The 25,736-nt window shown below is 37.8% G+C and overlaps 1 protein-coding gene across 1 annotated transcript; it reads left to right on the top strand.

Moving 5' to 3' along the window:
• On the top strand, window positions 1-24,289 carry LOC135469714 (leucine-rich repeat-containing protein 45-like). Its single transcript, XM_064748280.1, has 18 exons — window positions 1-23; window positions 3,473-3,592; window positions 7,547-7,692; window positions 8,174-8,235; window positions 9,228-9,298; window positions 9,581-9,759; window positions 13,051-13,179; window positions 14,423-14,535; window positions 15,205-15,263; window positions 15,517-15,594; window positions 16,193-16,328; window positions 17,105-17,182; window positions 17,518-17,629; window positions 18,142-18,212; window positions 18,704-18,889; window positions 19,991-20,164; window positions 21,715-21,862; window positions 22,317-24,289. Exons 2-18 carry the CDS (start codon window positions 3,507-3,509, stop codon window positions 22,499-22,501), a joined length of 2,013 nt encoding a protein of 670 aa, XP_064604350.1. The 5' UTR covers window positions 1-23; window positions 3,473-3,506; the 3' UTR covers window positions 22,502-24,289.
• Window positions 24,290-25,736: the final 1,447 nt, after the last annotated feature.

The raw sequence follows: 25,736 nt of genomic DNA, 5'->3' as shown, positions 1-25,736 counted from the left end.
TGGCGGTAGTTTGAAATTGAAAGGTATGTCTAGTTTCAAGCTTCGATACTTTTAATGATATCATTTTGGGGTTTAATTAAGGAATGTACATTACTTTGGATCCATTGAACAACGGACCATGTGTACTGATGTGAATTGCTTTTGTGACAAGACTAAAAACGAGCTCTTGATTTCTCCCTATCTCCGGACATGTCAAAACAAGATCGCTGGTATTTGATTGTAGCGGTCCCATTTTTCGATACTTCTTTCCAAACAGTTTGGCAAGATATGGAATTTGTTGAGTCTAACGCACTGATCAGGTAAAAACAACTGGAGGAGTTGTAAAGAATCGAATGCTGCCATGTCTTAGAATGACGTGAAATTATTGATTTATTTATGTATTTATTTCATTGGTGTTTTATGCCGTACTCAAGAATATTTCACTTATACGACGGCGGCCAGCATTATGGTGGGAGGAAAACGGGCAGAGCCTGGGGGAAACCCACGACAATCCGCAGGTTGCTGCAGACCCTCCCACGTACTGCCGAAGAGGAAGCCAGCATGAGCTGGACTTGAACTCACAGAGACCGCATTGGTGAGAGACTCCTGGGTCATTACGCTGTGCTAGCGCACTAACCAACTGAGCCACGGAGGCCCGTGAAATTATTGAAGCATCTGTCTTACATCTCCCAATGACAACGCTATCCCCTCATTAGTCTGTGTGTCATTTGCAAGAAACAGGTGAATTACATCGGAATCCGCTCATTGTTTTGCTGTCTTCCAAGCAATTTTTATACCCTACCGTGGCATATTTTAGTGGTAATTTCAGATGTCTTGCTTTTGTGCCCTGCTGTCAACTGGCATCTACATTTTACATGTTCAGTGTAGTTCACACATATGCTACAATCACTGCAGCACATGAAAGTATTGTTCTTGAGGATTGACACAGGTTCTTTTATGCTGGCATTTTTGAAGCATGCTGAGTCTCAAACAGTTTTGTTTCCCACTGAACTGTGAAAGGAATTGCATTTTCTCAAGCTAATATGAGTGAATAACACATAAAAGGATATATTTCTAGCCGTTGTGCAAAATCAGAACAGTTCAGAATGTACATATTCTGATTATTGCATTTATTATGATTCATTTAAATACACCATAGTTTCATGTTTACATGCAATATTGCCATCTGACATTGTGTGGAGAAAATCTGTTTTCACATTGTACAGTACATGTGTATTTTGTTGTTTTGAAAGTGGGATGGGTGAAAGCCATGGTGATGAGTAGACAGTGTTAGATTTGTAAGTTATTACCTGGGCTAATTATTGTACATATACAAGTTAAGAAGTTGTCACGGTCATATCAATCTTCCTGTATGAAAACTGTGAATATTTAATACATACCTAGCCACTACTCCGGTGGGTCCATTACGTGTAATATTTAAATATATACTGGAACATGTAACCTGGTTGGTTTATTCATGTATGTGGTGTTTACAGTTACATTTACATGAATTATAAATTTATGGTATGTGTTGCCCAGCAAGTCATGCATTTATCTGTGTTCCATGTTATAGCACTGCTCGGCAGGGGAAATCTACCTCTGTATTGATGCTTAGACAGGAGAGTACTGCCGCATTATTGTTTAATAGCTCTTGTACATGAAGTAACTGCTCAAGCTGTTGGTCTGCAAATGCTTTAAACACTTGATATGATGTCATCCGTTTATAAGATTTCTTCCTGTTATACTGGTATGTGGCAATTTTAGTCCCTTTCGCATGTTACTTGTCTGTGAAGGATAGCAGGGTCAGTGTAATGTACTGGCAACATTAGATAGAGGAGATATTTCCAGATAGGTTTTTCAGAAAATGACATTTGCAATAGGTACCTTTTACATCTTAGTTATGATATCCCGGCTTTTACACTTAGATTTGGTTGATTAAGATATTGATCAGGCTGTTAATAGTACTTAGAACATGTAGTGATAAGTACTGGTTACAGATGTTAAGATTGCTGATGTGTTGAAGGCTGTGACTGACCTGCTAACGACACCTGATGGATTGGCCGGAAAGGGTGATCTTCCTGGATTTCTTCTGTGTTGACATATCATCAACTTGGGGCTTGGTTTTTAGCTGTACATTATGTAATTCTAATGATGTAGAGATCAGGCAGCAGGAACAGGACCCTCCCTTCCTGTATTCTCAATCTATCTGTCTGTTTATCAGGCACGATGTCAATCACTGCCTCCATCAGACTAACTCCCTCTAAATAGCGGATATCGTCAAGAAGAAATCCCTGCTGTAATAAAGGAAGGAGTAGTTTTTCCTCTTTTCCTGAATTTGAACTATTTCCTTTTATTGGCGTAGTCAAATTTAAAAGGAATCTCAGGCTCTTCCCAGCAAATAATGTGTAATATGTATGAGATAAGCTTAAGTGATAGATTAAATGATGATTTGTTTTATGATTCTATAAGTGCTGTGTCTCACCTGAAGTTTGGCATGTAAAAATGCATTCTCAGAATCATGAGGGGCCGATTGCACAAAGCCAGTTTTGACTTAAGTCAAAATTTGAAACTTCTGCTTAAAGCTTGGTTCTTGGAACAGGAAGTTGAAATTTGGATATATTTGTTTAAGATGAGGTGGACAAAGTTTTCATTTCTAAAGACAAAAAATAAGCTTCAAGACTGTATTTTCAAATTTTGACTTACATCAGAAATGGCTTTGTGAAATCAGCCCCTCAAGGCCTTAACATCAAGCTTTGATACCAACACTGATAATAAATTAATCCAACATCACAAAAACTTGTAAGATGCCCTGTTAGGTAGATGAATTGATAAGAATTAAGAAATGTATTAAACATTGTCACGACGGGGTTAATTACAACTTCCTAGAGGGTTAGTTTTAAGAGAAGAGCTTCATTTTTATGTGGAGATGCTGTAATTGTCAGAAATGAGTTGTGGATCAACCTTTAACAGTAGTTTATTTTTTGTTTTAGCAGTAGCTATTGTTTATGTGACTAACTTCTTACTTCTGATTTTTCTTTAATATTCCTCATATTAAGTCTGCTCCTTACATTTCTTTTTTCTTTTTTTTTTTTTAGTTTTGCTTGGGTGATACTGCTGTCAACAGTCACAAGGCATGTCCCTTGCAGGTCATATTCTATATTCATAATGTATAGTGAAGCCTCATATAATGACTTGTTGTCACTTATTCCTGTGTTGATTTTGTGATATTTTGGTGCGTTTGTGCCAACTGGGTTAGGATGAGGTCAGGTGTGGATGTGGAGGTAAGGAAGCTGAGATCAGGAGGAGTCAACAGAGCTGGCCCCTGGTCGTCTCCTCCAGCCAAAACACTGACTTCACCTGATCCCTCCATCCAGATCAATGCCTGCACATATATACACATACCTGTGCGCTGTCTTACCTGACCTGATGCAGAACTTCACCTGTTATAGTTACCTCGTACATGTACATGCTTGTATTTTTTTTATATTTTCAGCACATCTTTTCCCTAGCTGAAGTCAACAGTTAAGATGGAGGAATTTCGTCATACATTTGTGCGACTTTGTCGTGATAATCATATAGAGGCTCAAGAGTGTGTCTTGACTGCCCTAAAGAGGTGGGTATTATTTGTTAGAATTCCTAAATAAATGGAGTTATCCAATGATGCATTTGAGAGATTATTAAACATGTGTACCTTTGTCACATACTGCATGTACCTGCATATGATTAATTTATAGTGATAAACTTTATAGTTAATACTAATACTGTTAATGGTATTATTGACTGTGCATGATGTGGAAAAGGATGTGCTATCAAAGATTCCCCTTTTTTAATGACCAACTAATTAAGTCATTCTTTTGCTCTTAACCACAATTTTCATAAGTCTTTTAAGAGGCAGAAATGTAGAAGTTGACAGAGTAACATCACATATTTTCAAGCTGAATAAATTACCTGAAATATTTTGTTGATAATATACTAAAGTGAGAATTATCTCTGAAGTATATGAAGTATTCTGTGGAATGCCCTACGTAAATCTGTATATTGTTGCCTGGGAACAGTGCGAATAGGAGTAAAGGCTAGGATTACAACAGAGGTGATAATCCAGTGGAATATCCCAGTGACAGGACATTCCCAGCCTGTTCTCTGTGAGGGTTAGGATGTAACAATGTGCTGTTACCTGCCATGTTTTCATTTCTCGTTAGGAGTCAGTGGGGCTAAATGTTGAGATCAATTAACACAAGTTTTGCACGCAGCTCAATATGTTTTCCCTTACAGGTATCCCAGTTTAAATATTTGAAATTTTTGTTTGCACATAACCAGGAAATGCATTAAAGAAGTGAAGAAAAATAATCTTTGGCAGTAGATCTTGGGCTAATCTCAATGTGGATCTAATAATTAATTCCCAATATACATCAAGGGAGTTATCCAGATGCCTATCAACATTGTTGATGAACTGATAAACAGTGGGTGTAAATACAACAAATTGTTAATCAATGAGCCCACATGTTAATAATATAGGATTTCATCGTGAGCAACATTATTAATGGCATGATTTGACAATGTGAGCCACTTGTTATGGTTAGTGTAGGACTTGTGATGGAAGTGGCCAGTACTCCCAGGAACTGGAAAGGCGGGCTTTGTCTCAGATTGGATGAAGCAAGCTCAAGTGTGTAAAGTGTGCATGTCTGTATGCAGCTATGGGAACTGCAGACACATGGCATCCAGTAGCGTCATGGCAGTTCACCAAGGGACGTGTATTTGGTGTAACAGTTGTTAAGAAGTCATGTAAACTGAACTGGTTTGATACATATGTCAATAGCTGACCAGTGTGTGGGTCAATTGTGGACCTGATCTAATCTACCTGTGGCCTGACCAGTCCCACAGGTGTGTGGCTAAACACCAGGTCATTTGATGGTCAATACACAGGTAAATTCAGGGTTTGTTTTCCTTGAAAACTGGCTGACCAATTGACTGTAATGTTAGGTGAAACTTGTATTAGTGGAAGGTGTTCAAGGTGGCCAAACACCCCTCAATTCCCTGTCAACATTGGATGTGGCTAGTGGCACGTGAGGTATCTGGCAGAATCCATATAAATAAAACAATGTCCTAAGGTGTCAATTTGACTGCCTCTAGGCTTTAGCTGAGATTGAAGGTGATCCTACATGTGGGAGATATGCTGAGATAGAGCCTATACACAGGATTTTCCATTAACTCTGATCCATTCCCCTGTAGTCTCCTACAGAAGTGGTATATTTGAAGATTGAAGACTTGGGTGTTAGAGGTACTTTAGCCGGATGTGTAAAACTGTGTATATATATCTGTGTGTGGAATCCCGAGGCTGTGATCAAATGTCAACACTTCCGGATGGCTGTTTGTCACCCAGTACTGATTTATACCTCCCCCAGGGGGCTGAGCAGCTACCCTAGCCTGTTGACAGACATGTGACAAGACGAGCACATTTTACCCTCTTTGTTCTGGGATTTGATGTTAGAAGTGCAGGTATAACCTCTGCACCAACCTGCAGTGACATGAACGAAGTGACTTTTCTCGTAATCTCCTCTTACGTGATCATTTGCACATCTCAGTTGTTTCTCCTGTAAATATTGAATTCTGCTGAAAAAGGGATGCCATTAGAGATCAGAAGAAGAAGAAAAGTGGACTTGTTTGATAGATTTGTAGCTGTTTTTCTAAGGAGAGGTGTACTGCAAATGGCACTGTTACAATATACTGTTATGTCCAGTTTTTGGGAAGGTCTTCTTTTTAAACATCTTTGTATCCCAAGACTCACTAACAATGAATTAAGCAATGGGGAGAAAAGGACTTAAAAAAATAATAATGTTAAGTATGAACCTAAGTAATAATAAAGGCAACAAAGCAAGGTATTGAGTGCATATATACATATTTGTTTTATTGAATTTGGGGGAAAAATCAAACCAAGCCTGACATGTACATGTATGCATGTCTCATTACAGAGTTGACCAAATCATTTGTCGCAGGTCTGTCCAAAGTCAGAGGCAAATATAATTTCGAAATTGTGGATGGCCCTAGTTGACACACACATACACACAAGGCTCTGAGTGCAATCAACCCACCCACACCATAGACTAAAGAGGATATACCTACATGTATCAAGACAAACTTTACACAGGAGAAATAACAACATCAAAATACACACACATGCAAATAGATATGAACAAATTCCGACTGGACTAGGACATGACTGTTAGAAAGTAAAGTGATGGAATGTGGAAAGGGCGTGAAAAGACATCCCTTAAGTATTATTGGAGGAGGATGCTGGGAAGAGCATAAGAACAAAGCGCCAGAAAAAGGATGTCTGCATGAATCAACTGATAAGAAAATCTTGCACCTACGATATTTTTTGTGGCAACCATAGATATCAAACAAAGCGCACTATACTTGTGGTATGCACGGGTGTGAAAGAGTGTAAAAGAAAAAGTTGCCGCCATTGAAACACAGTGAAAAAGATTATACTAAGTAAATTAGACCCCAGACTTGAAGTGAATACAATGGTGTAAACTATACATATTGCGTGTGGGAAATTGACTACAAGCGGGCACCTGATGATCAGTTATATATTTTTTGCAGTGAAAATAAAATACACTTGTCCCTAATGTATTGTACTTGGGTGTCATTGGACCGTGGGATTGGCCAGGTGTAGCCTTTGACATTCCCTTAGCCTGTCACTCCATATAAAACTAACTTCATTGTACATTGCTTTGTGTTACACAGTCACTGAAACTGTGTCCCTTCAGATGAATTTCTACAACTAGTTTATGTAATATCAGACACAATACACTGCGAAATGTTTACGTATAACCCAAATTTGACTTTCATTGAAAGTTTGTGCTTGAAGTATGTGTAAGTGATGGATATTATTAGTTACATAGTTATACTCATTGATAGAATATGGAAATATATGGTGTCCGTAGCCCTCATATTAAGTAGCCCTCCAATACTGTCAACAGAAATTTCTGTATCCTTTCACTGAGTAACTGTCTAACAAATTTATTGTGCAAAAGGTGCATAAATTCAGTTCTGAAGGTCGAAGCACTGGGTAATTGCTTCAGCAATGTCATTGCGTGCACAACCGAACAGAGCTAAATAACCTAGTCAACAAACACATATGTGGCATCGGATCCATCATACAGGAATATACACGTTGGTTGCTGTCCATTGAAAACAGGAGCATTTTGCCTGATTCAGGATAATTTGGCATGTCGGGCAAAAAACTCAGCTGATATGATTTTTGAATAACCTTCTAATGCACTGTGCAAAAGTTTAATTGTTTATAAAACACTACCAAGATTGAATTATAGCAGTTAGTGAATAATAGTTAGGACTACGATCTTTTCTGCATTGTATCAAACTATTGCCGTGTTACATACATTTGTATATCGACCTTTTGATGTGTTACGTGTATGAATGTATTTATCAACATATGCCCTATTACATATTTCATACTATTGCTGTGTTAAATGTGTCCGCGTATGGTGTGTTACATGTCAACCTACTACTGTGTTACATGTGTCAACCTGTTGCTTTGTTACAGTGCTGAGCAGACTCCGTCCACAGCAGTGTTGAACCTGTCCACTAACAATGTCTCTGCCAAAAACTGCGCAGCTCTGGGCAAAGTCCTGGCCACCGACAGAACCTTCGTGGAACTGCGACTGTCAGACTGTATGCTTACCGAAGATGGTAAGCAAATAAACAAGCTCTACCTGTACCTCAAAATCCAGTAATATCTGGCGTTATCGTAATGCTTGTTAGATGTACCTATAAGTATTACATTAAAAAAGTAAAAAAATCGACTTCATGGTAAGGTTGGCAAGAACAAGCTTGCTGAAAGACAAGGAGTAGGTTCAAACGTTCATTTGGACAGGGAATTTCTAAATTTCCCACTTCTCCTTGTTCTTGAGTCCCTGGTGATACAGTCAACATCACCTATATTTGCCTTTATGGAATAGTACATTCATGGAAGATCACTTGTCTTCCTTCATTATGGCATGTTTGTACATCCAAATTTCCAGTTACCACCCATAACACTTACTATCAAGTGAGTCATGAGTATTACATTAAGCAACAATGACATAAGTACAAATGGAGCTAATTATGTTTTAACGTTTGGATATCATTATGATACGTGTTATTAACATGCTTTTTTCTCTCTTTGGAACAGCTGTTAAAGGGATTGCGTATGGCCTCACCTCAAATGTTTGGTGTCGAAAGTTGGACCTAAAGGTATAACATAAAGACTGGTGATGTTGATCGTTTTGAAGTCTACATAAAAGTTTTCAGGGGGCCTGCATGGCAGAGTGGTTAGCATGCTAGCACAACACTCACGAGCCTCTCACAATTACAGTCTTTATAAGTCTAAGTGCAGCTCATGCTGTCTTTGTCTCTGGTCATATGTGGAGGGGTTTGCCAGCGATCTGTGGATGGTTGTGGGCTTGCCCTGGGCTCTGCTTGGTTTCTTACCATCATAGTACTGGCTGCTATCGTATAAGTGAAATATTCTAAAGTACAGAATAAAGCGCCAGTCAAATAAATAAATAAATACCTTTTTGTGGATGAATGTAAACTCATACTTTATCAGTTCATTGAAATCTCTTTAAAGGATACATGAAACGCTTTGGTTTTATTTCTTATTGTGCAGATTATTATGTGTAATAACATATAACAATACAAACAAATTTTCAACTTTCACTTTGGTGGGTTAAAATGGCTTCAAAGTACAGTTTTCTTAAGGCCCTAGGGGATAGTCCGGAAATTTAGTAGCTTGGGGGACAGACCGAAAGGGTCCGACCGAATGGGGCTGGGGGTAGGGGCGCGGAGGGGGGCGGTAAGCTGACCCGAAGAAGGCATGCAGTACCTTTGTATATCTGTATACATGTCACCTTGCCCACACTGTAGCGACACGATTCACCGGACTCGAGGCACATCGGAGTGTTCATAGAGTTCCTAGCAAGGTCAACAATGACGTAATTTCTGAAAAAATTTGACCGTTGACTGAAAATATGCATAATATAGAGGGGTAATTAACAGGTGTGAAAATACCTTTTTTACAAAATTCCGGAGCATAATTTTCTTCATTTGGCATAGAAACATAATCTTTGTTTTATAGTTTCTTTTCATGTATCCTGTAAACATTTTTTCCCAATAACTTTTTCGCAATTAGAATATCCCAGACTAGATGAAACATTTATGTGTTGAATATTGCTATACCTGTTTAGGGTAATAATATCCGGGGAGTGGGTGTGGAGGTCCTGGGAAAGATGTTACGACACAACAACACACTGGCCAGGTGAGATTATTTAAACACATGTAGTAGATAATTGACAACATGGAATGTACATTTCCATGGTCTTCTGTCCTTCTGGTTTGCTGAACAACGGATGAAATTTGGACATTTCTGTAAAGTATAAAAGAGAAGAATGAATGTTAATTACCTTTCAGTGCAATTCAAAGTTGTAACATAACTGTAGACGTTAAAATACAAGGTGTTATTTCAAATGTCTAACTTCTTTCAAGTCAACTTGTATGTTATGGTTGATGTTTGTATGATGTTTATACAATTATGAAACAGTATGTGTTTGGAGTGGAATTCTGTGGGGATGATTGACAACTCGTTTGCGGTGTTCTGTGAGGGTCTTGGCTCTAACTCGGCCCTAAAGGCTTTAGACCTGCGGAACAACCAGATTAGTCACGATGGAGCCGCAGAACTAGCTGCAGGACTAAAGCGAAACACCTCACTCAAATCTCTGGGTAAGAACAGTAATTAATATTTGCATGTCGTTATTCTCACTGAGCGTGGGCATATCGGTAACAATCAGCAAGACTTGAGTGGCTGTTTGAGCAGCCAGACATTAGTTGAAGAGGTTTTTCACCCCATATAGTGTGCATATACGTGTATGTCGCTCGTGGGAAAGCTAGTCAACTTACCAAAGGTTGGTGGTCTCCATTCCGGTTTCCTTCAGGTGTAAAACGGATTGCCATGTGTGTTAGTCCACTTTGAGGAACCTCATTTCCAATTTGAAAACCAGCTTATTTTCGTGCATAAGTGGTGCATATTTTATGATATTGGTGATTAAGTAAGAGTGATTCTCAGTGATCCTTAGTTATTATGCTATAACTGCTCCAAATGTAATTTGGATTCAATTTTGTGTTAAGCTTCATTTTGTGTGATCTCTTTAATATCTAAGATCAAATTTGTAAACCAGCTTGATCTGTGCACAGGTTTGAATATTTACTGATTGCTGTCATTCTGATTGGTCATTGATTTGCTTGTTGCATATGGTTTGCATATTTAGTGTGGGATATAGGTTCTCTGAATTTGCCTTTTGTAACCTTTATAAATCAGGGTTTTACTCTGCTGTATGCATAGTTTTTGTAGGTTGATGTCATTTGGGTTTGTCACATCTTATCATTCATGGAACATGCCCTTGAGGAAAGGTCTTTGAGTCAACTTGTTTTTTTTGACAATTCACCTTGTACACTTTGCCTGTTTTGCTTCTCTAGGAGTTTGTTTTCTGTACATTGTGCATGGGTCATTCTGTGGGCAATGTCAGAAGGAGACATGTATGATATATGTATGTGACATTTCCATGAAGTGATGGGAGTTATGTCACACTTGAAATAACACGTCCGAACAGTTTCACATCTCTCCCACGGTCAGCCTTACTGACAACTCATCGTCCAGTCACAACAGGCTCTTCGTGTGGGTATCTGGAAACTGCTTCATCAACACGTCTGCCAGAGCAAAGCCCCGTGCGGCCACGTAACTGCTCTTTGTTTGCACCGTCTTCCCCTAACCTTAGCTGCGAGAGACCAGCTTTAAAGATGTGGTACTTTGCTTCTCTCTGATAGTTGATCCCAGTCCATGTCAATCTGTCCCTCTAATGATTCATCTGAGACAGTTGCTTGTTTTCTTTTGTTAATTGTTATGTTTTTGTCAAAGCCAAGGCTGCTATGTGAGTGATGTCTATCTCTATGGTTTGCTCATCAGTAATAATCCCTTATAGCCAAGGTCAGGGTTGATAATTTCAGATATTTGGTGATACCTGACGTCAACATAATATGGGTGGTTTTATTTCCTTTATCATGTTTTGAAGGAAGCTTTCTCTGTAGCAATCTGCATTGTTATTTTTGTATGTATTTTGGCTATTGGACAAGCTCTGTAATCCCAAGATATGGAATATTTAAATGAAGATGAAAATTGCATGAATGTTGTCCTTGTTCTTCAAAGAAATTCATGTTGTTAGTGTCAACAAATGGGCGAAGATTGTGAAGCAGGTATAACAGCGTGTTGAGATTGATGACAGTAAACAATAGCTAATCTCAACTTAATACATGCAGGAGGAAAATGGCACAATAATGTGCAAGCATTGAACATGGCTGACATTCCCAGCCTTGAAATACCATCATGCTATTTACCTTCCCCTGCCCTGCATGCCATTCCACTTAGAATCTTGTTTATGTTTATTGTTACTACGTCATAACTGAAGCATTAATTAGCACACCATGGAAACATATTTCACATCTGTAACTCATACTTCCTGTCTCTCAAAAAAGTTTAGTAGAGCTGTTAATGTTGTTTTCTGAGTCGTCCACATGTATAGGATATACATATCATATACGTTTGATGTGTCATAATTTTATTGATGAAGTAAGAATTGTTGTTTTTTAAGTAGTATATTGGGTCACACAATAGCAGATGTCAAAGTTTTCTTCCGGGAGATTTGCTAGGAGTTTTTTCATGGGTGTAATAAACTGTAGCCTTGCTCATTTAAAACCAATATCCGTGTGGAAATGGAAAAAAAAGTGTATTTCCGTGCAGAGCTGTGTTAAGGAGGGGTCAAATGAAGGAAGTGGCTTTATGACTGAGGAGCCATTGTTTTCTTGATCCGGTAATTGTTGTGAGGGGAAGCAGCAACGACCCTAATCCAGCAGATGGGGGGAGTGGTAAGGCCACACTTAACATAGCACTCACCTTGTAAATCTTTGCAAATCTCGCCTGACATTTTGAGGGAAAACAACTCTTTTTGTGTGTGTGTGCATGACGTCGTTTGTGAATTGTCATACATTTAGGCCTAACATTTGGGGCCTAATGACAAGATGTTGCCATAGAACTTCAGAAGAATTTTGCTAACCCTTGGGTTAGACGTCTCTTTGTGTTATTAGTACATCTATCTTTTCGTCTCATTGTGTTAAGGTTTAAGGGGGCATTTCCTACAGATTTTCTTGGTCCACTTTCAAAAGTTGGGTATATTATTTTGTTTGAAGTCATCACATAAATTATGTTAACTTGTAGAGTTAACCCAGAAATCATTCCTGAAAGAAAAGAAAGTTAAATGAATTTACAAAGTTTTCTGAAAATGAGCCCAGATTATTTATCGAGTTTCCCTCAATGTTTTATTTGCAGGATAAATGTTTGTATTATTTTCCAGGATAAATATTTGTTTTATTTTCCAGCATTAATACTTTTCAGTCTTTCTAATGTAGAAAATATTAGAGAGCTCGATGTTACATAAACATTTTCCTTTCAAGTTCGCTTCAATGCCTGTGTAACAAATTAAAGGTACATGTAGGAGATGTATTCTTTGATCGGTGTTTATTGAAGTCATTAGGCTGTTGTTTTAAGCCATTTCGAGGCATGCACATCAGCCTGAGGCGCTGATCGGCCTGAAGGGTGCGGCATGTTGCGCGGTGTATTTAACCACATACTGGATCTGGAAGCCTCTAGCTGTACGAATGACAACATGCCAGGGATAACACTGAGCTGTGTAACCACTGATTAAGACTGGGAAATTAGGTCTCAGCAAGCAAATAGTGTTACACAGGCTTTGTTTTGTTTGGCCAGTTCGTAGTGAGATATGTGATAGTGTTTTTAATTGGTCAACAAGCGATTTCTCCTGTGATCGGGGGAAGGGTTTAGCTGAACAGGATTCTCCAGCTGATCAAAAGCTAAGGGTCATTGCCAAGCTTAAATTTGCCTTCATCTTTTTTCTGCCAAGATGAAACCTGCTTCTTTTTTCTGTCGTGTTTGATTTGTCTTAGACTTGCGCTGGAACAACGTGGGACTTTTGGGTGGGCGCGCTCTGCTGGAGATGTTAGAGAGCAATAAGACGTTAACAAGACTCGAGCTCGCCGGGAACAATGTGCCCAGTGATATCCTAAAGGCTATAGGTAGGTGATACCTCCCCACCACTCACACCTCTGTTTGCCGGCTGGGCAGTTAAGACTCAGCCGGATGCACTGCCAAATTATCAGATAGCTAATGAGCCCAGCTCTAAGCCCTTTTATATACCCCCTGTCCGACACAATGACCCTCTTCACGATAGGCACTGAGGCCTGACACATCTGCCTGAGGTGTAAGTACACGTAACGGAAATGTGATGGAGGGATGGCATCTCAAGCTTCTTGAACAGTTCCAGGTGGAAAGGAAAAAACAGCTGATTAATTTATAAATACTGACAGTGTTGTAGAATGTACTGTTCTGTTAACATTAATAGTTGTGTAGTGTTGTGTGTTTTATCACTGTCACGTCCTACCAATTTTTCATGAGGCTTAGCCCAGTGACAAGCAGTCAAAATGTAAACTCAAACATTTATATAGAAGTGGAATGGAAAAAAAATCTTCTTGCTAGGATGCCAAATTAAGGTCAGAGTTCAGTGACGCACACCGTACCTAGTGATCAAACATCTGTTAAGTCATTTTGGATTGCCAGGCTTGTAAAGTTTGTGATTGTTGACATAGGTTTGTAGATCATCAGTGACCAGGTCAGCCCAGGTCAGTCGCTGAGCGTGATAGCTTATAGTTAATTCTGTTAATACCACAGATTAGTGGTCCAGCTTAGAGCTTGTTCAGACAGAGCATTCCAGTGCAAGGCTGGGTCCTATCAATCTAAATGGCTAAGTGATAGGTTATAGCAAGCGAAGGGTTACTCTATTTTTCACCTGTTTCAGGTATAAAAATTACCATGTCACCTGATAATAAGAATGAAGAATACTTCATTAACTTCATTACAATACTGCAAGTGAAGAAGGACCAAACAAAACATTTCATTCTTAAATGAACTCTATTTATTAAGCAGGCAGAATAAAATGTATTTTATCTTGCATCTTAACTACATGTACTTAAAATAATTGTGGGGCTTCCCGCACCCATATACTGGATGGCTGTGACACAAGTGAAACTTTCTTGTGGACTGTGTAAAACACAAATCAGATAAAAAAGTCAGTCAAATGCTACGAATTTCAATTGAGGGATATTCTGCTAGAAGGATTAATAAGGTGTCTATGAGCAACAGTTGTTGACTGCACTAAGAGCCATTATTTACATTATTTTCACTTGAATTTCATTCTACTGTTAACTCAACGTTACAGACGTGTTATTACACTGAGATGTTATATTTTGTCTGACCTGTCAGAGACAGCAGTTGGTCATAATGGAGACAGACAGGCCCTGTCAGAAAGTTACAGCAAGAGGACACAGACTCTGACACATCACATAAGACAACTGGAGAAAGACAAGAATTCTCAGGTGACTTTTTCCCATCAGGCCTCATAACCATGAGGCTTGGTGTATCTGATTATTTTTCACATGTGTGAGGAATAATATCTTTTCATGTCACTAAATATTTAGAGTTAATCACGGAAAATGTAGTTGTTGCATTGGGGTTGTTTTGTATTCTTAAGCACTGCATCAAAACCCCCTTGAAATAAATCTGTAATTAGAAATCATTTGCTGGACATGTTACTGCAGTTGTATGCATATGTACACACACTTGCTGATTGTTGGTTGAAATATATTGATGAATGACTGTTGATAGTGTTTGATTACGTGGATTCTAGCCTCGAAGTCGAAAGACCAGGGAATCAAGCCCGGGTTTTGTCATACCAAAGACTTTAAAAAAATGATACTTGTTGTTACCTCGTTTGGCAGTCAGCACTGAAAGGTTAGAGCAAGGAAACAGGACAAGTTGGCCCGGTGTCAGTATGATGTGGGATGTCATGTCTAGTGTCTTCCATATAATGCTTCACCGGCACCACGGACTCCCCCTGCCACAAGGGCACAACATACATGTATGTACACACACCTAATGACTCCTTGTCGGCACATGACTGAAAACTTGTTAGGTACAATGTTAAACTCAAAGCATTCAGCCAGTCGTTCGTTTTATTACAAGGATTTAAACGTTAATGTTTCCAGATGGGAGATTTGATGAACACTCTTGATAGACAAGAAGAGATTTTAAGGAAAACCAAAAGGTAAGCATCACAGCATGTTTTGCTTGATTTGAACAATTTTACAGCTTACAATAATCAGAGAGAGCAGTAATCTTTTGTAAACCATATAAATTAAGTACAGTGTAACAGTATATTAAAAAAAAAACAGTCCAGGCACTTTTCAGAATATAAAAATTATTCTGGGTTATATTTTTGCAATCATCTGTTTCTGTATGGCAGCATTTGATGTGAAGCATCAGCTTTGTGATGTTCTGGCTGTATGTTGTTTGTTTAGGTCTTCATCACATAAAATTGGAAGTCTACAGGAGTCTTTAGAAGAAAGGAAAGCAGCATTTAACTCCCTTGCCGCCAAGTAAGTTCTTTCCCTAGATATGTTTTACATGGATAGCTGAATATTTGCTTTCTGTTTTAAAGTAGTTTTGAATACAAAATTAAAACCTCAATAACTGTGTTTGAAATACATGTAGTCTGAAACTTCTTCAGTGTATGATAATGTTGTTAAACCTTCCATAATTCATATCACTTCTTGGACAGAGGTAAAGCATTAAGATGAATATTTCCATCAGTTGATAATAGTGCTGTTGGGGTTAACATTTGCATATGGAGGGTTAACGTATGAGGATTAATATTGCCATCAGTTGATAATCGTGCTGAAGGGATTACCATTTGTATATGGAGGTTTGATGTATGAGGATGAATATTGCCATCAGTTGATAATCGTGCTGATGGGGTTAACATTTGTATATGGAGGTTTGATGTATGAGGATGAATATTGCCATCAGTTGATGTTTGTGCTGATGGATGTAACATTTGCATATGGATGTTTAATGTTTGAGGATGAATATTGCCATCAGTTGATAATCGTGCTGATGGGGTTAACATTTGTATATGGAGGTTTGATGTATGAGGATGAATATTGCCATCAGTTGATGTTTGTGCTGATGTTGTAGGCTTGCCCTGACAGAGTCTGAGCTCTCCTTAGCAGAGCAGAAGTATAATGATTCCACCATTGTCATACAAAGATTAAAACAGGAATTGGCCGATAACAACAGTAGTCACCAGAGTGAACTGAGGAGGGAGCGAGAGGTGAGTTGGTCCTTACACTAACATATCACGCTAGAACATGCAAAGTGGAGAGTGCAAGGAAATGGGGCTATTACCATAGTAAACCAATCCCCTACGACTGAGATAGAACCCTTCATCAAGTACTTAAAGGTGGTTTCCATATGATTGTTTTTTTAAACTACAAGCTACCATATCAGTGATACAATTAAGAAGGTTGTTTCCTGCACAAGGGCAGAAAAGGTATGGGTTCAATTCCAGTCTTGGACAGGGAATTTGTAGATTGCCATAGCTCTCAATATTTGTGGGGCCTTGCTGACAGTAGGTGGACAATGCTTGTGTAGCTGTTTGCCTAGTCTACTATCCATTGAGGATCACTTGCCTTCCAAGAGTATAGTGCACATGTCTGTTGATTATGTGTGAGAAAGTTTGTGAGTAGCTTGCCATAGAACTGGCTGCCACTATATACGTCAACAATTTTTTAGTATGGCATTAGACAACAATCAGATAAATAAATGTGATAGTCCCCAAAACTGTAAAGGCTGTAGATTGCTTATATGACCTGTCCTTGGTTACATTACATAGAAGTATAGTTGTTAGTATAACATGTAGGCAATGAACACAAAAGACTTGAATGAGATTTTAGGACTTCCATGCCATTTGTTGTGCAAACATGCATTCTGCACTTTTATTTGTGACCGATATGGTGTACACTGTGTAGCGTACCGCTGTTGATGTCTCAGTAGAATGTTCAACGTCACTAAAATGACTTAATATGTACTACTTCGGGTTTCTTTCAGGACCGTGCATTGACCGAGACGAAAATGCTGAAGGAATTGTCCGAGTCAAATGACCGATGTATACACCTGGAATCCAAAGTAAATAATCAGCATGTTAATCTTACTTAATATTGTTTCATCACCAAGACTTATAACAGAAGTTATATTTGCATTTTATTTAGTCATAAGTTAATAAAAAAAATAAGTAGGTAAGGTTATTACTTTTGGATAATTTCGATCCTTTGAATGAAATAAAACTACGTTGTGGTGTTAAGTGATGATGTCATAAGGTCACATAACTCTTTAGCCTCAGATCTCATCATTTGTAACTTAATTATGATTCAAGTATAAACTCATTCAAGTCCCCATCCATAGCAACTTCTGAAGAGCAATCTCACTGTTATACATGTTTGGGGTTTTTGTTTGTTTGTCAGCTGGGTGATGTAGAGCGTAAGTGTAAGCAGCAACAAGAAGAGATTTTTGACCTGAAGGAACAAGTTGCACACCTGCAAGCTGATCTCAAGCTGAAGAGAGCTCAATATGATGGTGAGTTATAGTGCTTTAGGGAGTCTGACATTCTCACACCAATAGTTCCAACTTAAGCTATGCCCTTTGCTGATAAGATCTTCTTTTTTGCCTTTGTTTCATCTGGAATATTACATGTATTATTAGTACAATCTGAAAAAATGCCATGTTTTTCAGACAGTATTTATCGGTTTTCTCTCTCTTCTCTCGGTTTTAATTATTCTGTGTGGGCAGTATATTTGATTTCTGGCATTTGCACGTATTATTGAAGACTTAAGCTGTCTTGGGCCTCTGTGGACTGGTGGTTAGCTTGCTAGCACAGCAAAATAACCCAGGAGCCTCTCACCAATGTGGTTGCTCTGATTTAGAGTCCAGCTCATGTTTCCCCTGGGCTGTACCCGGTTTCCTCCTACCATAAGGCAAGTGAAAATATTGTGTAAGTGAAATATTGACCATGGCATAAAACACCCATCAAATAAATAAAGTAATATATTGCCCCTAAAAGTGAGACATCTAGTTACTGTGTTTTTCAGATAAAATACAGCAAATCAAACAACAAAACAAAGAAACAGTGAGAGAAATGGATGTGTTGAAACAAAAGGAGGTAAGAATGTGTTGCTGAGGAGAATAGTGCATAAACCAATCCTGTTAGCAGGAACAAAGTGCAGTTATTTACAAAAGTGATTGATTTGACATGGTGTCAATGCTTCTGTATTTTAACGAGATGTTTTTGAAGATATCTGTCACATGCTTTAATCAGAACATGCAAAACTCAGGCATGACAACATAAAATACAATTTTTATCTACAACATTATTTATGGAATCTTTATTATATGTTATAGTTTCTAACTGAAAACTTTTACCTCATCACTGAGCCATTTTTATCTGTATACGTGTATTAATGATATGGAATGTAAAATATTTATGTAGGACTGTCACATCCGTTCGGTGAAAGATTTCAGCCCACTGTTATCTGAACCCTGGGATTTTCTTCTCCTTGGAAAAGAGTTATGAAACTATGTCATTCTGCAAGGAGTTTGGTGTTAACAAGTTATTGAGTTACATAACTGACATCACAGCATTAATCCCCTCAGATAAACCGCCTTCATCAGGAGAGTGAGGAAAGTGAAAAGGTGTTGAAGGATCGTATTGGGAAGCTGGAGCGTCAGCGTTTAGATCTGGAGGAAGAGGTGGGACGTCACAAGTCTCTGTTAGCCCAGGAGAGACTGCAGGCCGAGGAGCAGCTGATGATTGCCAAGCAGAGGGCGAAAACTGAGGAGGTGAGCTGTATCTGTAAAACACATCTACTTCTCTGCCCGAAGAACAATACTTCTTTTTTTAACACAGCATTGTTATAATAGATGTTGAGATCTCGTCTTGGGAGCAATTGTACACATTTTTAGATATTGCTGAATCGAAACCTAGCGCATGTAGCCTACTTACAGAATATCTTTACATGTATTTGCAAACTTCAGCTCACAGACTATGTGACCCTATTTGGTTTTATTTTAACTTCATAAATTTATAGTGCTGTTTTACATTTTGGAATTAGAGTTTTTGTGCAGGTACTAATGTCTTAATGTGAATTGCTTAGACTGTAGCATTACAGCTCCAAATGCAGAATTATAAAGGTGTTGAATGTTGAATATTCCAAACAAGGCAAAATAAAAATATCTGTCCCTAAAATTAACTGCACACTGTACCTACCTGAACAAGTGCAAATGCCAATTAGATTTGTTAGGAGACCTTGAGTAGAACAAAAACTGAGATAGCAACAAAAGATAAAATGAAAAGGGCATTTTTAGCAGTAATTGTGCATTTTTACAAAACATTTATGATCAGTGAACACATCTATCAAAGGAGTCTGTCTCTTACTAGTCCATACAGTCAAGGCTCGGTTTCAACCAAACCAAAATTTTATATCACCTTTCTTTGTATTTCAAAGTCTTGATTATGGATTTTGAGAAAATTGAATATAAACTTCTGAAATATGTGTCAGAGATCATTGATTTATTCATTACTGTACAGAGCCATTGGTTTGTCAGTTATTCAAACCAAAATTGTTGCATCTATTTACGACATACTAAGATTAAGTGAATATTGAATACAAATGAGAAAGGAATGCAAATTCAGATCAAACTGTGTCTGCCTATCAGCTCACTTGAACAGCAAAAAAATGACAGGTGGCTTTTTTTTTTCTTATGAACAAGAATGTGGAGATATACTATACTATACTGTCAGAAGAAGAGAAGCCTTCAAGACATCTTATATACATCTTACCTGATTCATCAATACAAAGTCTGTTGAATTTCTTTGCAAGGGGAAGCAACTGGTCTTGGACAGCACGTATGCTAATGTTAATACTTGAGGTCTTGTTGCAGGATCACAGGGTGAAACAGCTGGAGGATAAGGTCCATTTGTTACAGACCACAAAGGACGACCTCCATTTACAGTGTAACCAACAGACAGGCATGATCTCTGACCTCCAGTCCAAGAACTCCAACTTAAGTTTGGAGCTGGAATCCATGAGGAGGAGATTGGAAGACCTTAATGTGGTAAGGGATGCAGAAGTGGGAAGGGGTAGAGAGTGGTGAGGGGAAACAGAAGTGGGGAGGAGATACAAAAGCAGGGAGGGAAACAAAAGTGGTGAAGGGGAAACAGAAGTAGGGAGAGGATACAGAAGTGGGAGTGGATGCAAAAGTTGTAATGGGAAACAACAGTGGTGATGGGATACAGAAACAGGGAGGGGATTCAGAAACAGGGAGGGGATTCAGAAGTAGTGAGGGAAGACCAAAGTGGCATGAGATAGAGTAGTGGGGAGGGGATGCAGACATGGTGAGGGAAAACAAAAGCAGTGAGTGGATATAGTAGTAAGAAGGGAATACAGAAGTGGCAAGGGGATACACAAGTGGCAAGGGAATACAGAAGTGGCAAGGGGATACAGAAGTGGCTCGTGATACAGTAGTCAGAAGGGGCTACCAAAGTGGAGATGGGATTCTGAAGTTGAGAGGGATGCAGAAGCAGGGAGGGAAACACAAGTGGCGAGAGAAACAAGTAGCAAGGAAAAAAGCAGAGAGGGGATACAGAAGCAGAGAGGGGATACAGAAGAAGAGACGGTATATAAAAGTGGCGAGTGATATAGTATTGATTAAGGGATATAGAAGTGGTGAGGAATAGACAAGTGGGGAGGGGATGCAGATGGGAGGAGGGACTCATAAGTAGGCTAGGGATGCAGAACTGGCAAGGAGATACAGAAGTTGGCAGGGAATACGGATGTGGCGAGACAATACAGAAGCAGGCAGTTGATACAGTAGTCGGGAGAAGATGCAGACATGGTGAGGGGAAACAAAACCAAGGAGGGGATATAGTAGTGGGGAGGGGATGCAGAAGTGGTGAGGGGTTACAAAAGTGGAGTGGGATACAGCAGTTGGGAGGAGATACAAAACTGGACGGGATTCAGAAAAGGGAAAGGGCACAGAAGTGGCGAGGGATATGGAAGCTACAAGGGAAACAGAACGAGGGAGGGGATACAGAAGCAGAGAGGGTATACATAAGTGGCAAGTGATACAGTATTGGTTAGGGGATACAGAAGTGGGGAGGGGATGTAGAAGTAAGGAGGGACGCAGAAGCAGGGTAGGGATGCAGAACTGGTAAGGAGATACAGAAGTTGGCAGGGAATATGGATGTGGCGAGGTCAGAGAGAAGGGATGAGGGCATACAGAAGTGGGGAATGGATAAAGAAGTTAGGAGGGGATGCCTTAATTTCATCGCAGTTAGTGAGGGATAATGATGTGAGGGGGTAGACATCCAGCTGTAGTGAATGAAGACAATGTCCAGTGTGGGATTCCTCTTTAGACGAATACTGTAGCAGAATATGGGATTTTCTGATGTGGTGAAGAACAATGATGCAGGAGTATTGAGGGGCATGGTAGTGTTGGATTGAAAATAATGGAAGTGTATTGAGGGGCATTGTAGTGTTGGATTGAAAATAATGGAAGTTAGAATCATTTGGATTTATTATTTGATTACACTTCATATATCAGTATAACATAGACGTGTATTGAGTATATTGATTAACTGACATAAATATTTTATCAAAATATAGGAATTGGCCAATAAAAACAATGTGGTGATGACAGAAGTTGGAAAAGTTAAGATGGAAATGACTCAGCAGCTCAGCAAGTTTGAAGGGGAAAGGCAGATGACATCTGAATTACGGGACAAGCTAGACAAAGCGGATCGGGAACTCTCCGGTAATTATCTGCTACTGATCATGTTTCATTTTACTTGGACAAATATTTTTCAACATTATTAAATTCATGATGATCCAGTGTTTCTGTAACAGTAAATTGGAGTCTGTGTTATCTGTTCATATATTTTTTGGAGTATTTTAAATGGCAGTATTTGACATCCTCACTGCAGTCTTGTTACTAGCCAAGCTTTATGGTTAGCTTAGGGCCAAGAACTGATTGACGAGGTGTCAGTATACTGTGAGTGGATGTGGTGTCATGTTTGGAGTCATCATTGTGGGAAGTATAGAAAATAGCTCTAAAGCCTTGAAACAGCTTGATTGTAACTTTGATAACTTAATTTGATTATTGTCTATTTGTCCAAACTGAGTTATAAGTGTTTTAATATCCACTCTGATGTATTTATTGTGTTTACCGATCAAATAAATAAACAAATTTTATGATTTATTATTTTCAGAGCAATTACTCAGACATAGGGAAGCAATGGAGACTAAGGACAAAGAGATAGTTTTGCTGCAGGAAAAACTCAAAGGTCGTGAGCTGGAATTGACACGGATAAAGGAAGAAGAGTCTCAAAGAGCCACCATGTTGCAGTCAGCCATTTTGAACTACTGTAATAGACCCAGCTTACCTTCAAAGTAGACCATATCATAAGCACTGAAAAATCTGTCCAATTCATGTATATATTTACCATACATAAGCTTTTATATCAGATGTTAATAATGATGCAAATCTAAAATATAATTACCCTCATTATGCAGACTGCTAATATTTGAAAACAATGTCAATTTTGTGACATATGATCAATGGGAGTTCATGCTAGAGTCCAGCTCATGCCGTCAATCTCAGTGAAAACAATAAATAAATAAATTATTCCAGAAATAGGCTGGTGGTACTAGCAAAGTTATAACTAAAGTAAACTGCACTTCAAACAAATTCCTGCATTTCTGAGCAAAAACATTTTGTACTTTATTTTCCATTTCACAAAATGCATTCTGAAATCCCAGTGTTACTGTTGTTGTTAACATTAAATCTCCTTAAATTATATTATGTCATGGCACAGTTTTGCTTATGTTTTTTGTTTAATTGTACAGTTAACCATTATTTATTTAAATAAACCTTTCTGTCCAATTGTATTTTAATATTGTTATCATATTTGAGAAATATATATTCATGTATACATTTTGTTATGATTGCTTGTAGTGTTATATCTGTTTTAAGTACTCTTGTGAAAACATTAAATAGTGGGATATCTCATAATTTGCAAATTTAAACATGTTAAAGTCATGACAAATGGGATTTTTACCAGAGAAAATTCAACCCTTCTAGGTTCAGATATGTATTTGAGATTGATTTTCTTGACTAAATTTTTAAATGTACCTTAATTATTTTAAGAAATTTAGGTGTTTCAATGTGTAATTGAAAGCTTTTCTGTCTTCTTATAAATGAGCCAGTAGCATTGTCTTGCAGTTTGAAGTGTAGATTGATATATATATGCATTAGACAGTGTCCTGTTAAATATTGCTATTTGTTACTGTAATGTTCTCTATAGGAGAACTTGTGCATTAGTTTTACATAGAAAAAATGTTGCCTGTATCAAAGTACATTCTACCTGTGACATAATGAAGGCATAATATCAAACACTTGATTACTTTGGACAATAATGACAAAGAGTGGAAAACATAAACCTGTATTTCTGAGTATTTGCATATGTGTATGAATTGAGTGACATCAGATCTATTTCACATGACAGGGATAGAAATAAGGGGTGTATACATGCACCGATGTACCCATTTATTTGACTGTGTTTATAAAATCTCCAAATATTTTAAACATTTCATCAGCTTCAGAATTAAAATCTTATTCCTGTTAACAGTGTAAAATTGTTATAAAATATGTCCATACACATTTAAATGTTTCATGATTTAGGATGTAAATAAATTTTGGGCATGTGAAGTATTGTCTGTGCCCTGTAAAGTATTGTCTATGCACTTGTAAAGTATTGTCTGTGCACCTGCTTTGTACATCTCGGTGCACATTGTATATGTAACATTTATTCTTAAATTTGACCCCTGGGTAAACATTTTAAGAGGTTTTGTGTCAGAGTATATGTAGTTTTACATCCCCATATTTGCTCTGACTGAGAGTTGTCTTTCCTAGACATCTGCTCATGTTAATTGAATATTTAAGGTATTTTTCACAGGTATGAGTAGATATACATGGATATGGTTACCATTACTCTTGATACAAAGTCTCTGTAAGAACATTATATATGGCACTGCTGTTGACAACTTTCAGAGATTCCTTGTTATGAGGTGCAGCTGTGGAATATGTATAATTATATTGTTTCTTTCCTCATAGAAAAGTTAAAACTGAGTCTGTAAAATTCATGAATACATGTAATACCTAGTAAAAAACAATTCACAAATGTATCTGATTTCAGTTATTATTTCTTCTTCTTGTGTTTAGTGTATTTGAGTTTGATTTGGTTATAATGCCATACGCAGAAATATTTGACATACACAAATGCAATTGATTTTGTGAGGAAATTAGCATCCATAAAATGGATCAGTAACCTTTGGCAAGTAACTGGCATATTTTCTCACATGTGACAGATTTTCACAAGAGCAAGCTGAAAAAAAAAAAACATGAAAGAGAAAGTATTTGTGACCAAATACTTGTGAAAGCAAGTCGCAGGCATATTTTCTTTGATTGTCAAATAATTTATTAGTAAAGTTTGTAAATGGATTTTTTTTGGAAAAAATATCTTATTACCCAGAAAATGATTATTTTTTTTTTCACAAAAAAATTACTTTTAATAAGAAAAGAATTATATTGACAAAGCGAAGAATTATTATTACATGAAAAACTATTTTTACACAATCATCATCACCTTTTCAACATAGGAAATTTTATTTTTCAGATGAAATAATTGTTTCATATGAAAATATCGTAGTTATATTTACGAACTATTCTTTCAGCAGTGGAAACTATTTTGACCATGGTTAAAATTATATTCAGTGCTTTGAAAATATTTCATCTTCAGAGGAAATCTATTAATCACATAAAAAATTTTTTTCCCGATGATGGGAATAATCTTCCAATGTCCCAGTGCATTGGTTCACATAATTCTAAATTTCAAGGTAAAAACCAGACTAAAACTGATCATCAGGCTAATTTTTAATTTAAAGATACTTGTTTTCTGTGAAAACATTTTTCTTTGTAAAAAAGTTATTTTCCATCAAAAACAGTTTTTTCTTAACAAAAATGATTTGCAAACATTGCTGACAAACCGTTTTAAAAGTGACCATAGTAGCAAGTAGATTAGAAAACAGACGAAACATTCAATAAGCCATCGTAACTGCAAGTTAAATATGATTCTTCTCGTTTATTTTATGAAAATGTTCAGTTTTAAATATGTCATAGCTTTTAAAATGGTTCCTTCATTACTTCTTATGTATACACTACTTTATTGTCGCTGCCAGAGCGTTAATTTTTGCGCCATGCCGGAGCTAAGCCTATATTCCGAAAACAAGCAAAGTTATTCCCCTTCGTCCGCATGACCTTGGATTGTAGTGATGGCCCTAAGGTCACATGTCACTAGCGTCTCGTTGCCATGGAACATAACACCCATAGTAAATGAACACCTTCCGAGGCGACACATAGTCCTATCACATGTTTTATAATTCTGTTGTTTGAGGTATATTTAAGTATCTCTTCTTCTACTTTATTGACATAAAATGAGAATTATTATTAACTGCAAGGCTAAAACGTAGAAATTAAAGACAATATCTAGCGATTAGATTCGCTTTGCGGTTTGCGCAAGAATATTCATCTGTCATCTGTGAGTTCTCCCGCACACAGGCGGGCTTTCGGA

This window comes from Liolophura sinensis, chromosome 1, assembly GCF_032854445.1.
Source record: "Liolophura sinensis isolate JHLJ2023 chromosome 1, CUHK_Ljap_v2, whole genome shotgun sequence".
Lineage (NCBI taxonomy): Eukaryota > Metazoa > Mollusca > Polyplacophora > Chitonida > Chitonidae > Liolophura > Liolophura sinensis.
Note: the sequence above shows the minus strand (reverse complement) of the source record. Positions and strands in the feature narration are given on the sequence as shown.